Genomic DNA, 14,413 nt, shown 5'->3' with positions numbered 1-14,413 from the left:
CCAGATGATGTAGAGCGATGCAGGGAGAATGGAGAGAGGGGAGTACGTGTGGGGACAGAACAGCCATAAGAAACTTAGTCCTCATTTTCCACAGCAGAGACTTAACATATAAATATCTAAAACGGCAGGTGGAAGGGCAGGAGGAGACGAGAAATAGAATCACAATAAGCATGTATAAAAAATACGGAAGAAAATACTAAAGGTAACTAACAGCCACAGGTCGGACATGTTCATTCCTGGGAAGCGGGGAAGGGTGGGACAAAGGACACATGTACTTTGTCAGAACCCAAGGTAGAATGAACTAAACACACGAACACCAAATTGAAGGTACAGAACGTGAAGCTTTGAGAATACCTACAAGGGTGACCTGGCTGCGGGGCTTCCCAGAGAACGACACGGGAGCAGGGACGGGCAGGATGCCCCGCAGAGGGGACAGAAACTGCACAGGCCTGAGGGCAGAAGTGGCATGGTAGGCTCACAAACCCAGGATGGGGAACACAGCATGGGGAGGGGGTCTGTTCTCAAGCAGAAGACGGACCGTCAGGTGCCAGGGACACGGCAGAAAGGGAGGCAATGCCGGTCAAAGATAGGGGCGATGGTTGAGCCAGAAAACATTTTCCAAAATCCCTTATAACCCCGAGGCTCTAGGAATTTTTACGTTGGAACACACACGTTAGGAACACATACGTCTAGGAACACACACTTCTCATGGGCATGATGGGGGAGGTGAGGTGGGTACCCCTCTGCCACATGCTGGCAAGACAAATGCTTTAACAGCCCCACAGCTACATGTTCCTGGAGATGGGTCAGGTCCCAGTACCTTTCCAAACTGCCGGAGAAGCTGAATGAATGCTCCTTTGCCGAAGGGGTTGGTAAGACTTGCATGGAAGGCAAGTGTCGGATAATCCTGGGAGAGGACAGCAACCCAACGTTTCTAAAGTGGGGAGAGAAGATGCTGGTGAGTTGTAACCTGTTTATTCACAATACAGGAAGAGTCGGAGCTTGAGTAACAGACTACATTTCAAATACACAGCTGTCCCAGGAAATGGTAGCTGTAATTCTTTAAAATGTGTGTGTGTGTGTGTTTTTTTAATGTTTGTATTAGAGACAGACAGAGTGTGAGCAGAGGAGGGGCTGAGCGAGAGAGGGAGACACGGAATCAGAAGCAGGTTCCAGGCTCTGAGCTGTCAGCACAGAGCCCGATGCGGGGCTGGAACTCACGAACCACCAGATCATGACCTGAGCCGAAATCGAAGGCTTAACCGACAGAGCCACCCAGGTGCCTCAAATGTTTTTTGGGTTTTTTTTAAATGAAAGTTAACACTTTGTCTTTTGTCTACGAACACGGACAGAACAATTACAAAAATGCCTTCGTTGCGACTAAATGCAATTGATGTGACATAATATGGGACAGGCCAGCAGCTGTGGCAGCTGTCTCCATGCAAAGGGGCCTCATCATCCGTCCAGGGGATACTGGCCACTGTGCCTTCACCAACCATCAGGGGATAAGAGATAACTCTGCCCCCTGTCAGTGAAGCACATTTTGCTTCTGTTTTCAGTGAAAACACTTCCGTGGCTACTATGCGAGAAGTGTGATACTTTAATGTCTCAAATCCTAAAAACCGTGAAACTGACTCATTTACAGAGAACTCAGCCTACGAGGAGCTGAGCGGCCTGGCAGTCTGGCAGTGGATAAGCAGCCGTACTTACTGTTGCCCAGGTTGGAACAAGGTCACATTTGTTAAGAACAAAAATAAGGTGCTTCCAGGGTTTTTCCTTCTTCAAGTAAGTCTCAATGTGAGGGGAACGGGTACCCATCGGATCTCTAGCATCAAGAACTTGAACTACAACATCTGAGGAATCTATCACCTGCAATTCAAAGACGCAAAAGTGATTTGCTTTAGTGAAATGAGAAATGGGAGAGGGATGACATCTAAGGGAACCCAGGGAAAAGAAAGCAATAGTGAGGACTTCAAAACAGGAGTAGCCAAACCTGATGCCCAGTGATCAGAATTCAAAACTTTCTCCATCCTGTGAGTGTAAGAAACTTGTTGAATTTCAAACAGGAAAACTGACTTAGGTGAAACCCACCTTACTTCGTGATTACTATCGATTATTGAATGGAACCATTCACTTCTTAGATTTCTAAAAGTTTCTGCTGTCACAGCTTTTGTGTATTGTACAAAAACCTAAAAAATTTAGTTTGCCTTCAGGGTGCTGCTTTCCGGTTATGTTACTGTTGGATTATGGGAGTGTGCTTGAAAGCCTCTGTCACCAAGGTTGATCTCTAGCATGTGGACATAAAACTCAGCCAGCTGAAGAGTGCTGGACCAGGACTCAGGACACAGAATCTCCCACTAACCAGCTGAGTGAGCCGGGTGAGGAATTCAATCTTTCTAGACCTGTGTTCTTGCCTGTAAACGAGACCGGCTGGACTACGAAACTTAAAAATCCCCACACGGCTCCACCACATACGATAAATGTAAGGTCTGTGTATGGCAGCTGTTACTATTACGTGAGTAATAAAAAGAAATCGAATGCAGTTATCGAGAACAATGGCAGTACATACGTGGGCACACCTATCCCGTTTTTGTGAGGAAATGAGGACAGAACGGGCAGCGGAGTTTGTGCTTTATTTGACAGATCTTCGATACATCAAGATTAGTTCTCTCATAGAAAATCACGAAAGCCAAGGGGGAACGCTCAACGAGAAAGAACTGCAAGTCTTACCTTATAGAGCTCACCCCATATTCTCTTGGACTGTCCCTTTTTATAGATCTCTTCTTGGGCTTCGTTTCTAAATGAGAAAACACTCAAAGTGAGCAAGTGAAGCCCTACAAAGGGTAAGAGGATGTTTAGGGAAGAGCCGGCCATGTGCCACGGGAAAAGGGCACTAAAACTACTTGGAGACGGACCAAGAGTAAATTTAATTTAAAAAGTGATTATATCCAATCCAAATGTCCATCGATGGATGAATGCCCTTAAAAATGTGTTGCAAACATAATGGAGTATTATTCAGGAACGAAAAAGAATAAAGTACTAACACAGGCTACAACACGAATGACCCTGGAGACATTCTGGTAATGAAACAAGCCAGACACGAAAGGGCACACACTGCAGGACTGCACTTACTATCAAGTACCTCTCACAAGGGTAGTCAGACTCCTAAGAGACAGAGGTAGAATGGTGGCCACCAAGCACCGGGGAGAGCAGGGGAGGGGAAGTTACTGTTTAATGGGTAAAGGCTTTCAGTTTGGGATGATGTAAAGGATTCTGGCAGTAGACCCGGAGCAGGGACGGCTGCATAACCACGTGAACGTACTTAATGCCACTGACTTGCAGGCTTAAAAATGCCTGAAAAGATAAAATTGTATGTCCAGTTTACCACAGTAAAAAATGTAAAATTTAAAATAAAGTGACTCAAGAAATAACAGGTGTTGGCAGGGATGCGGATAAAAAGGAACCTTCACGTACTGCTGGAGGGAAGGCAAACTGGTGCAGCCACTTTGGAAAACACTATGGAGGGGGCGCCCGGGTGGCTCAGTCGGTTAAGCATCTGACTCCTGATTTCAGCCCAGGTCACGTTCTCATGGTTCGTGAGTCTGAGCCCTGGTCGGTCTCCGTACCAACAGTGCAGAGTCTGCTTGGGATTCTCTCGCTTTCCCTCTCTCTCTGCCCTTCCATAACTGCGCTCTCTTTGCTCTCAAACCTAAAACCAAAAAAACAGTATGGAGTTTCTTCAAAAAATTAAAAATGGAGCTAGAGAGTGTAACGCTAAGTGAAATAAGTCGGTCAGAGAAAGACAAATACCATGTGATCTCACCCATATGTGGAATTTAAGAAACAAAACAAACAAAGAAAAAAAAAAGAGAGAAACAAACCAAGAAACAGACTTTTAACTAAAGAGAACCGATGGTTACCCAAAGGGGAGGTGGGGGGCGGGGGATGGGAAAAATAGGTGAAGGGGATTAAAGAGTACACTTACCATGATAAATAAATTTAAAACATTTAAAAATTTATGGGGCTCAGTCAGTTGAGCATCTGATTTCAGCTCAGGTCATGATCTCACCACTCATGAGTTCGAGCCCCGCGTCAGGCGCTCTGTGCTGACAGCTCCGAGCCTGGAGCCTGCTTCAGATTTTGTGTCTCCCTGTCTCTCTGCCCCTCTCCCTCTCATGCTCTCTCAAAAATAAACATTAAAAAAAATTTTTTAAAGAGAATGGTATATCAATTAAAAACAAAATTAAAAAATTTTAAACCATACATCACACATAAAAAATATGGAAAAATTAAAACAAATATTTTAAAAAGCAACTGTAATTAGCCAACATGTCATAGAAGATTATGAAAAGGATTTGGCAAGACCTGAACCATAATCTACACTCTCATATGAAGTGAAATTTTTCTGATAAGGCTGAGAATCTGTTTATCCACTAGCCTCACAGTTTTTTACCCAGTGTCTTGGAAACAAAACCAGTTTTCTCCCCCCCCCCATTATATACTGCACCTTTGGGAGGGGGAAAAATTCACATCAGCAGAGGCACACAAAGTCCAAATACTTATTTTTATGTTAATGTTTGTTTATTTTTGAGAGAGAGACAGCACCAGTGGGGGAGGGCAGGGAGAGGGGGGAGACAAAGAATCTGAAGCAGGCTCCAGGCTCTGAGCTGTCAGCACAGAGCCCGACGCGGGGCTCAAACTCACGAACCGTGAGATCACGACCTGAGCCGAAGTTGGATGCTTAACCTAAGGAGCCACCTAGGCGCCCTCCAAATACGTCTAAGAAGAAATGAACTCGCTACCTCTTTTGCTTGGCCTCAGATGGCCTGACTTGCTCTCCAGGAGACGCACAGTTAGAAAACAGGCCGCCGACAGCACTGGGGCAGCCCTGGTGCAGGTGAGCAACAGCACCTCTTTGCTGAGGCATCTGGGACACTCACGCGCGGTGAAGAGGGGACACGGCAACGCTTTCTGGAGGGCACCGGGCAGCTGCCTGTCAAAAACACCCATGCTCTCTGACACAGCCATTTCCCCCATAAGAATGTATCTTAGAGGAATAATTAAGGAGAAAGATTTAGTCACACGGATGCTTTACCCTAGCCTTATTTACCACAGGGCAAAACTACAAACAGCATAAATGTTCCACAGCGGAACTGTCGATGAGTACTACCATGGAAATCTATTTTTTTAATGGAAATTTATTCTTAATAATTTATAAAAATATATTAAAATAAAAAGTAAGTTCAGGGCACCTGGGTGGCTCAGTCAGTTGAGTATCTGACTTTGGCTTGGATCATGATCCCACCGTTTGTGAGTTCAAGCCTCGTGTCGGGCTCTGTGCTGACAGCTCAGAGCCTGGAGCCTGCTTCAGATTCTGGGTCTCCCTCTCTCTCTGCCCCTCCCTGCTTGCACTCTGTCTCTCTCTCAGAAGTAAAAAAACATTTAAACATTAAGGAAAAAAGGGGGGGGTCAAGTTAAAATACACTCTTAAGGGGGTGCCTGGGTGGCTCAGTCGGTTAAGTGTCCAACGTCAGCTCAGGTCATGATCTCACGGTTCATGCGTTCGAGCCCCAAGTTGGGCTCTGTGTTGACAGCTCTGAGCCTGGAGCCCGCTTCAGATCTGTGTCTTCCTCTCTCTCTCTGCCCCTCCCCCACTCACACTCTGTCTCCCCCCAAAAATAAACATTAAAAATTAAAAAAACCCAACAACACTCTTAAGGTATTATAAATGAAAACTGAGTGTAAAAAAGATCCAGAATGATACATCTAACAGTGACTAATTCTTGGTACTTTTTGGGTATGAACTCTATGAGAATATGATATGACAAAAGGTATCAATCCTTCTCCTCCCCCTCCGCAAACATAAAAATGACAAAACACTGCCACCTCTACGCATGTGCATACATTTTCCACATCATCTTCAGAAGGTCACAGGAAATTCAAAGGCCATCCATGAACCCCCAGTGGTCCAGAGTCTCTGATTAAGGAAGCCCTGACATTGATGATTTTAACAATTTAATAACATGGTCAGTGGGACTAGGAGTTCTTAGTTTTTGTTGCATTTCTAATTTAACTGTATATTCTAAATTGTCTACGACAGAATCTACTGCTATTATTATGAAGAAAAAAACAATCATGAAAAAAAGAGACCCAGAGAAAACAAGCCACCTCAGAAATTATTTTCCATCTGGCCCCAACGTCACAAATTTTTCTAGTGTAAGGGAAGAAAATCACTATCTAGGAGGTAAGCACCAAGCTTCATATAGGTAAAATAAAGGTACAAAAATATTTTGTTGCAGGGCACCTGAGTGGTCTGTTGAGTGTCCAACTCTTGATTTTGGCTCAGGCCAGATCTCAGTTTGTGAGTTGGAACCCCAGTCCGCCTCTGCGCTGACAATGCAGAGCCTGCTAGGGATTCTCTCCCTCCCTCTCTCTCTCTGCCCCTCCCCTGGCGCATCTTCTGTCTCCAAATAAACTCAAAAAAAAAGTTTTGCTGCAGAAGAGCAAATGATGAGAGCAGATGACACCCAAACCGTACCTCACCCCAGGGTCTTCGGTGACCAGGTCACGATCCTTGCCCTGGTCGTAGCTCTCGCTGGACATTTCTGCATTTTCTAGAAGAGACTGCATATCACTCGCAAATAAGTTTGGTCGCTTCCTCTGTGACTTAGGGCCGAATGTAGTTTCAAAGCTTTCGGTGTCAAGAATGTGCACTTTGGAGTTCTAAAGAGAAAACAGAGTTTCGCGTAAAGCTAAGGAAAGCACTGAGCAAAAACAGAAAGTTTAAAACCTACCCAGGAAAGGCTTTCCGCTTTTGTTTTTTCAAAGCTCAACCCATACCGAAAACTACAACAGGGATGCAGCCTGGTTTCAAATTTGAAATGCTTAAATAGCAAAAGCACTTGTTCCCCAATCCTAAAGTTCTATAAGCCTCCTTAGAGAAATACAAAAGTAATACACAGAGTCAAAGCAAATATGAATAGTTGTGTAAGACTTGCCAAAAACTCTGCTTTATTTCATTTATCATAAACTTGAGTCATATGTAATTACGGCCACAATGATTAAAATTAACTTATCTTTTCTTTTCTTTTTTGAGTTTTCAAACAAGTGCATAAAATTCGCCAAATTCACAGATTTTTGTCAAGGACAATTATACTCAAATTTGTGTTCTTTTTTAAACCAACTGTAAATGCCAACTTTTTCTTGGAAGTTCACTTCTTTCGTGGCCAAAAGGAATTGCTTGTTTTGTAAGATGCATTTTAGTTTCAGATAACATTTTTCCTAATTTAGGTAACGTTTTTATTAAATGCACATGGAAAGCCTTCAGATGAAAAACATCTAGCAGAAGTCCAAAGTAATAGTTTAGATGTGATAAAAGGAACCTGATACTAACTAGAACTTGATGTGCCTGTAAAGGAGTTACGGGCATAGGAATTTTTGAAGTAGGATAAAAGTCAAAGTTTGAGTTAGGATCTAACACGTAACAGAACGTTAACAGACGGCAGAGTATAGCCTCAAAAAAAAAAAAAAAAAATCACCCTCTGCCACTCAGTACAAAGCTCCTCTGTGAGCACCAGCCACTAAACACAGATGATGGACCGGCCCCTATGGCTTCTGACCTTGATCGCCCCCTCCAATTCCTAAAGATCCTTAAGCTGTTGTCATTTTTTTTAGATTCTCTAACCCTTCTCTTAGTTCAGTTTTACAGGGGAACCAGGTACTGATGTCAGCGGGAAAACCGTGACCAAAGTTATTCTTGGAAAGCTCATAAATAACCTATCAAGTACAGTACACACACAGATGTGTGTGTGTGTGTGTGTGTGTGTGTGTGTGTGTGTGTGTGTGTGTGTGAGCCCGTACGTTAACGAGCATCATGCAGCTATAGCAGTATTTAACAAAGCACACAAATAAGTGACAGTATTTTTGCTGGACTGCTACAGAATTATAGTAATTATAACGCACATGTAGCTGACAGTGTAAAAGTTAAAGCATATCTGATTGGACTCCCCTGTGCAGGGACCTAGGATTAAACTTTATAAGGAGCGGTAGATACCACACTAAAATAAAACAGGGAAGGTTTTTCAAGGCCAAAGCAGTAAAGGCATCCCGTACTCTTGAGTATTATCTGCATCAAAATACCAGCTGACTGGTGCAGCTGTCCATCCTTCACTCTATAGATCAGATACTTGGCACTGAGTTTTAGAAGCACTGAACAACCGGAATGAGCAACAAAGCAATAAATCCATAATAAGCCCTCTCTGTTCTCCTCGTAAACAAGATTCAATAGTTTGTTAAAAGATGGCTTTAGGGAGAACAGACCAAGAGAACAAGGGAAATGAGCAACTTGTCTGTGGTTCGTGAATTACACTCATGTGTTTCCCTGAAAGAAAACAGTCATTCCACTAATAGGTGCCATTCTTCTAGTCCGTCATAAAACAAAGCATAATTGACAAAACCTGAGGCAATAACCAGGCCTTGGTTTTTATTTTGTTCTGCGAGTAAACAATTTGCTTTGAACTGTTTAATCCATGCATGCATGTCAATGTTTCCTTCCCCTCCGTACATTTGAACTGAGGCTTATGTACTGGCTACATTTCTGAGAATTAATATTCGATGCAAGTAAAAGCGTGCAAACATGAGGCCATTTCTTTGGTTCTGTGTGAAACTCATTCCACTCAAGCAGGATTCAGTCCTCACTGTCCTTCAACCACAGTGGTTAAGAACCAATCTGCCCAGCACCCTTTCCTTCACTAGAAAGAATTCCAAGGGTCTCACAGAAGCCCAAAGTACATAGCACCAAAGGCCTCCCTCCTACCAACCCAGTCCTAACTCTACATTTCCCCGAAGTGTGAAGCAGTTACCACTTAAACCAGTTTGCCTACCCAAAAAAACCCAAAATACAACTAGTATTAGTAATAGCCATGATCTAGTCAGCTCTAATTAACGGCAGTGGGCTATGACCTCACTGTATGCCAAATGCTTCATCTGGTCACCCAAGGAGGTCGGTTTTCTTGACTTTATAGCCGGGAAGTGAAAGCCCATGGAGATACCGAAGGCTCTAGGAAGGGGGAGAGCAAAGGCTAAGTGGGACCTGACTCCCAAGCCTGCGCTCTGATCCACTAGGTAATGCGCCCTCCTGACACAACGCCATTCATACTAGGTAAGGCCCTAACACAGATGAAAGGAGAAGTCTCAGAAAGTTCATCAGTACTGCATTAAAGCCACTCTTCCCTATGGAAAAACACAAAAGACAAACATGTTAGAGCTGGATCAGTGTGGAGTGTGACCACGAAATTCCATTGCCAGGGACATCCTCCAACTTACGTGAGGCTGGATCCGATCGTGGAGAAGAGACATGGGTAGCTTGCTTTGCTTCATGACAACTTTGTACGGATCCTTCATAACTGTGCCCATTTCCTCTTGAAATTTTTGTAACGACGACTGTTTAATCACACGTGTGTTTCCTGTTTTATGGAAGAATGTTGTCATTTATAAACAACTCCTTTTTGATTCTGCATCCTTCTTCCCAAAGACACAGGGAAAGGCAAGACTCTGTTACCCTGGCTTGCCCAAACATCCGATACATCTGTCCCATGTAGCCATTTTCAAATTTAAAAGGGGGGGGGGGGGGGAATAAAACAAAAAAACTGCCTCTCCTGCACTCATACGCTATGAACTAATCCACCAACCACACACACAAAGGGTTTCAAGAGTTTTCCAAGCCCAGTTTCCTGACTGGATGAAACTGAAAAATCAACATCACTGAATGGAACTGAGATTTGACAACTATCCTATACTTCCTGCGAGATCTGGCAAAGCAATCTGGAGCCAATCAGAGCTGATGTACTCATATACAAAGGGAATCTTGAAGCACAGAACCTGAGTCACAATTACTGCCTTCAGGGTTATGAGGGTTTGAAGGGACTATTGAGTTCACCAATAAATCCATGCAAGGGAACAAAATAAAGCTACATAACACTAGCTGGGGAACTCCTTGTAAGTGAGGGAGTCTGAAACGCATATTCAACGAAACAGCATGGGCAGCACAAATACAGAACTCAAGATGGTGAGGGCTAAGGGGCCGCTGGCTGCTACACTGCCCACGTCTTCCCCCACCTAATCCCCACCGCAGCCCTAGGAAAATAGGGACTATTTTTATCCCCGTTTTAGAGACAAGGAAGTCAACCAACAGAGAAGCCTAATAACTTGCCCACGGTCACAGAAATGGCAGAATTAGGATTCACACCCAGATGGTCTGGACCTAGAGTCACAGTCTCCAGAGAGGCTAAAACACCTCTCTAAAACGTTTTCTCACACACCTTCCCGTGTTGCCGCTTCCTAGAGGGTATCCCCTCAAAAGACGTGAGAGACACTCAAAGGTAGTTGTCATCTGCCTCCACGCGCAGAGGTCAAACACCAAGCAAACCATGGGGTGTGACCTGACGTGCCCACGCACCTAGCAGGGACTGAGAGAAAGCCTGGCCTCAACTGGAGGCCGACTTTCCAAAGCAAGAAGCCCTGACTCCGCTCTCTTCGCTCCTGGGAAAGGCCAACAAGAGACCCTTTCACGGCCAGTGTAGGTGCCCATGAAGAACTGTTTCAAAGGAGCTTCCAGCCAATGCACTTGTGCTTCGAGTTAAAGGCACAGGCGTTACCTGCAAGGCACCCTCCGGGCCACCGGAAAGGACGAGATGACAGCTCTCAGGTTCTGTGAAAGCAGGTCACCAAGGACGGACTTATCTGTTTAAGAGGGTTCACTTACAATGAACAATGAGCTCTTTACACAAAGAACTTGTTGAGGGGCCGCCTGGGTGGCTAGGCCGGTGAAGCGTCTGACTTCAGCTCAGGTCATGATCTCGTGGTTGGTGGGTTCAAGCCCCACAGTGGGCTCTGTGCTAGCAGGGCGGAGCCTGCTTGGGATTCTCTCTCCCTCTCTGGCCCTCCCCCACTGGCGCTCTCTCTCAAAAAAAAAAAAAAAAAAAAAAAAAAGAGGAAAAAAAAGAAGAAGAACTTGTTTCTGGAATCTGCCACCACTACTTCTCTTAGCACTTTTGCCACTACGGGTACTTCTCATCCCTTTCTCCTATAACCCCTGACAGTACTACTCGCCCAAAAGCTTCTGCCTTTTAGACCCCTTTTAGGCCTACCTTTCTCCATACAGTGCACATTCGGTAGAACAAAGTGACAGGGGACAGTGACAGTACTCACCAAACCATTTAATATTTGGCTCCACTCTTGCCACCGTGCCAGAAGCCACGGTTGACTGATATTGCAGAGGCTTAATCACTTTACCACGACTGTTCCTAAATTGAGGAAATAACAGATTTTGGTCGATGACAGAAGAAAGGCAACAGAAAAGCTTGGTTTACAGAATACCCTTTCCATCAAAAGGACCTTTTTTTCTTTTTCTGGTTTTAAATGATCATGAAATACAGATTTCAGTAAACAAAAAGTACTTCTACATTTGAAACAGATTGTCCAAAAGCCATTTAAACCTCTTGCAACAGAGCACGTAATGATTTCTGCTGGATGAATAACAAATAACGCTGATGTCTGAAAATCTGTTTACTGTTTGTTTGCTTTTTTTAAAAAGGAAAAAAAAAAAACGCCACATACTTGAGTTTCTGCGGTAATTATTTGAAGGCCGGTTTAAACGAGTTTTAAGTGGAGGGTGATTTATGCTGGAACTCAAAATTTTAAAACAAACAGCAGAGTAGGTGACTAAGGAAGATTAAGTTCATTGACATTTGTGCTTTAAACACATCTTTCAGAATGGATGAAGAATCTAATTACCAAACAAATTAAGACCAGCTAGCAAAATGCCATGGTCAGCAAGTCCCTGTGGTAGAGGCGGCCTCAGCAGAACTCCCAGTTGTGATGAGTTTCCAAGTGCCACAATGTTGTGATCTAAAGTTTCGCATTAAAAAACAAGTTTTCTGGCTGCTTTCATAACTACAGTCCTATATGCTTTGTGAAAGAAAACCAGATTTCTAGCTGAGGGATATGTAACTTGAGATTTCATGTGCCATTCGTGGAGGGCGAGGCTGTGAGGAATAAAACCTCGATTTGTCCTACAGTCTTGTGACACAATCACTGTTTCACCACCCACTACCCACGCCTTTAACCGGAACCTTACAATTTATCATAACAACACCCATATAAGATGACATCTGAAAATACACTGCTGGTATTTGGGAAAAGCGGGTGTGGGAAGGTCATAGGTTATGAGGTCTCAGCTACAAGTCCGGGGCACGAAGGGAGAGGGGGCACGGCAGTGTGCAATGCTCACCTGCGTTCCTTCTGCCTGTACATATTCAGGCGCCGGATTGTGGCCCGGTCCCTCATGTTCTGGCCTCCTGCTCCCTGTACTCGATCTAGGGAAGACAGAAGTCGACCGCAAGCTATTTGATAACCAAGTTTAAATATGCTCATTGCCTCAAACATACCAACTAGCTCAAAGTAGGCAAGCTGCTGCCCTGCCTCACTGCAAAATATCTACTCTCCCCTACGTCGTCCCGACAAAATTATGATCACCAGAAGCTACATGGTATGACAAAGCTGACCTAACCTCTGACCCTCAATATGACTGTGTTTGATAAGAGTTAATAATTGTGAGCATTAATCGTGGCACTGTATGATCCACAGTACAGGCATCATCTCATGTAATCCATGCAATAACCCTATCAGGAGAGACACGTTATCCTCATTCTGCAAGCTGAGAAACTGAGGCACAGGTGGCCAGACGCCTTGCCGAAGATCACACAGCTACTAAACGGCAGAGCCAGAATTTAAACAAAAGCATTAGACCACTGTCTGTGCTCTTACTAAGACACCTACCTCTGTGGAACCAATACGGAGTGCCTGCTGTATACAAGGCACCACGGAGACTACATATTTTGATACCTAAGTATTCCTTATGTACCAGTTTCTTAATTTCCTAATGTTTGAGTTTAGTTTCATCAACAGCAACATAGGTGGCAAATCTTGCCTTACATCTCAGAGAGAGAAGGACAAATAAACATGTTAATACTGGCCTAGCTCTTCCCGTTGGGGATGTCTTCAAGTCACCTGCCTACTCCTGAAGCGATGCAGTAGAAAACAGGCTGAAATCCCAGTGCTGACGGCTCTACTCACCAACTTTGCCAACTGTGATGAGCCACTTCCCCAATTTTGGCCCTGGCTCCTCACCTACAACATTGTAACCCCTAAGGGCCTTTTGGGTCCGACATTCTGAGATCCCAGGGTACAGAAATTGCATAATTTATCAGCAATCCAGGGAAAGCATTCAACATCAACTAAAGTCATCAAAAACTTTAAGCCACATTTTAAAAAAAGGATTATTATGGGCACCTGGGTGGCTCAGTCGGTTGGGTGTCCGACTTCGGCTCAGGTCATGATCTCACAGCTGGTGAGTTCGAGCCCCGTGTTCGGCTCTGTGTTGACAGCTCGGAGCCTGGAGCCTGGAGCCTGCCTTGGATTCTGTGTCTCCCTCTCTCTCTCTACCTCTCCTCTGCTCATGCTCTGTCTCTCTCCAATGGAAGGGACTCCCCCAAAGACTATCTTGTTCATCCCGCAAGTGGAAGCTCAGCAAAGCGCACAAACATCTCCAAAAACATCTTTATTGAAATGATCATTATCCGTCCACCTGCAGTGTTTCCGTGCGCTTTACCAGGTAGGATGACTCCAACAGCCAAATGTACAATCCCTTTCTCATTTAAATGGTCAAAGCTAGAGTGGCAGGCAAGTGTGGTCAAGTGTAAAATGCCAGCTGGGTCGGCCTACACCACTTTTAATCTGACTATCCAATTAACTCCTAATCATACAAGTCTGAAACATATTGGGAGAGAGGCTGATCCACCTAGGAACACAAGAGGAGGTCGAGATAACTGCCCTTTCCAACTCAGAGCTTCCCGGTCTCTGCATTTCACAACTGGAGGTGCCCCATGGCTGCCAGGCCCAAGGGTTCACTTTCCCCGACTTCAGAACTGGTGCGTGGCACCTGGCCCTGAGAGGCGTGCAAGATGTCAGCCCTCCTCAGTGCCTGCGAATGAAAAAACCACCTTCTGCCTTCTCGTCCCCAATAGCCACTCGGCTCGAGGCCACTCCAAGTTATTTGCCACCCGGGTATCCCTCCTCCCCCTCGATCCCCTCGGAGCCCTCCCTACCAAGCTTCCTCCAAGCTCCACCCTCCGCGAGCCTCGCCGCCCGTACCAGGGTTTGTGCTGGCCTTGGAGGGGTTGATGGTGCTCCGTCCTTTGTACTTGGGCTTCACCATCTTGCCGACGGGACGGGCACCGGAGCGCTAGGTCCGGCCTCTGTCGAGTAAACGAGCTCGTAACTTTCCAGGTCCGGCCGAAACGACCCGCGGGAACCACGCTGGACCACGTGGGCGCGGGCGACGTCACTTCCGCTC

General features: G+C 45.1%; 1 protein-coding gene across 1 annotated transcript in view; it reads right to left on the bottom strand.

Moving 5' to 3' along the window:
• Nucleotides 1-14,413, bottom strand: part of GNL2 (G protein nucleolar 2) — a 25,521-nt gene extending 11,108 nt beyond the window's left edge. The window contains exons 1-8 of the mRNA XM_078452068.1: nt 14,212-14,413; nt 12,290-12,374; nt 11,209-11,303; nt 9,325-9,464; nt 6,539-6,723; nt 2,731-2,797; nt 1,711-1,869; nt 821-934 (exon numbers count right to left, since the gene is read on the bottom strand). Of these exons, the coding sequence (XP_078308194.1) occupies nt 821-934; nt 1,711-1,869; nt 2,731-2,797; nt 6,539-6,723; nt 9,325-9,464; nt 11,209-11,303; nt 12,290-12,374; nt 14,212-14,275 (909 nt within the window). The 5' untranslated portion in view covers nt 14,276-14,413. The remainder of the gene's footprint in view (nt 1-820; nt 935-1,710; nt 1,870-2,730; nt 2,798-6,538; nt 6,724-9,324; nt 9,465-11,208; nt 11,304-12,289; nt 12,375-14,211) is intronic.

The sequence above is a fragment of the Panthera onca genome, chromosome C1, assembly GCF_046562875.1.
Source record: "Panthera onca isolate mPanOnc1 chromosome C1, mPanOnc1 haplotype 2, whole genome shotgun sequence".
Taxonomy (NCBI): Eukaryota; Metazoa; Chordata; class Mammalia; order Carnivora; family Felidae; genus Panthera; species Panthera onca.
This window is presented reverse-complemented; position numbering and strand designations above follow the sequence as displayed.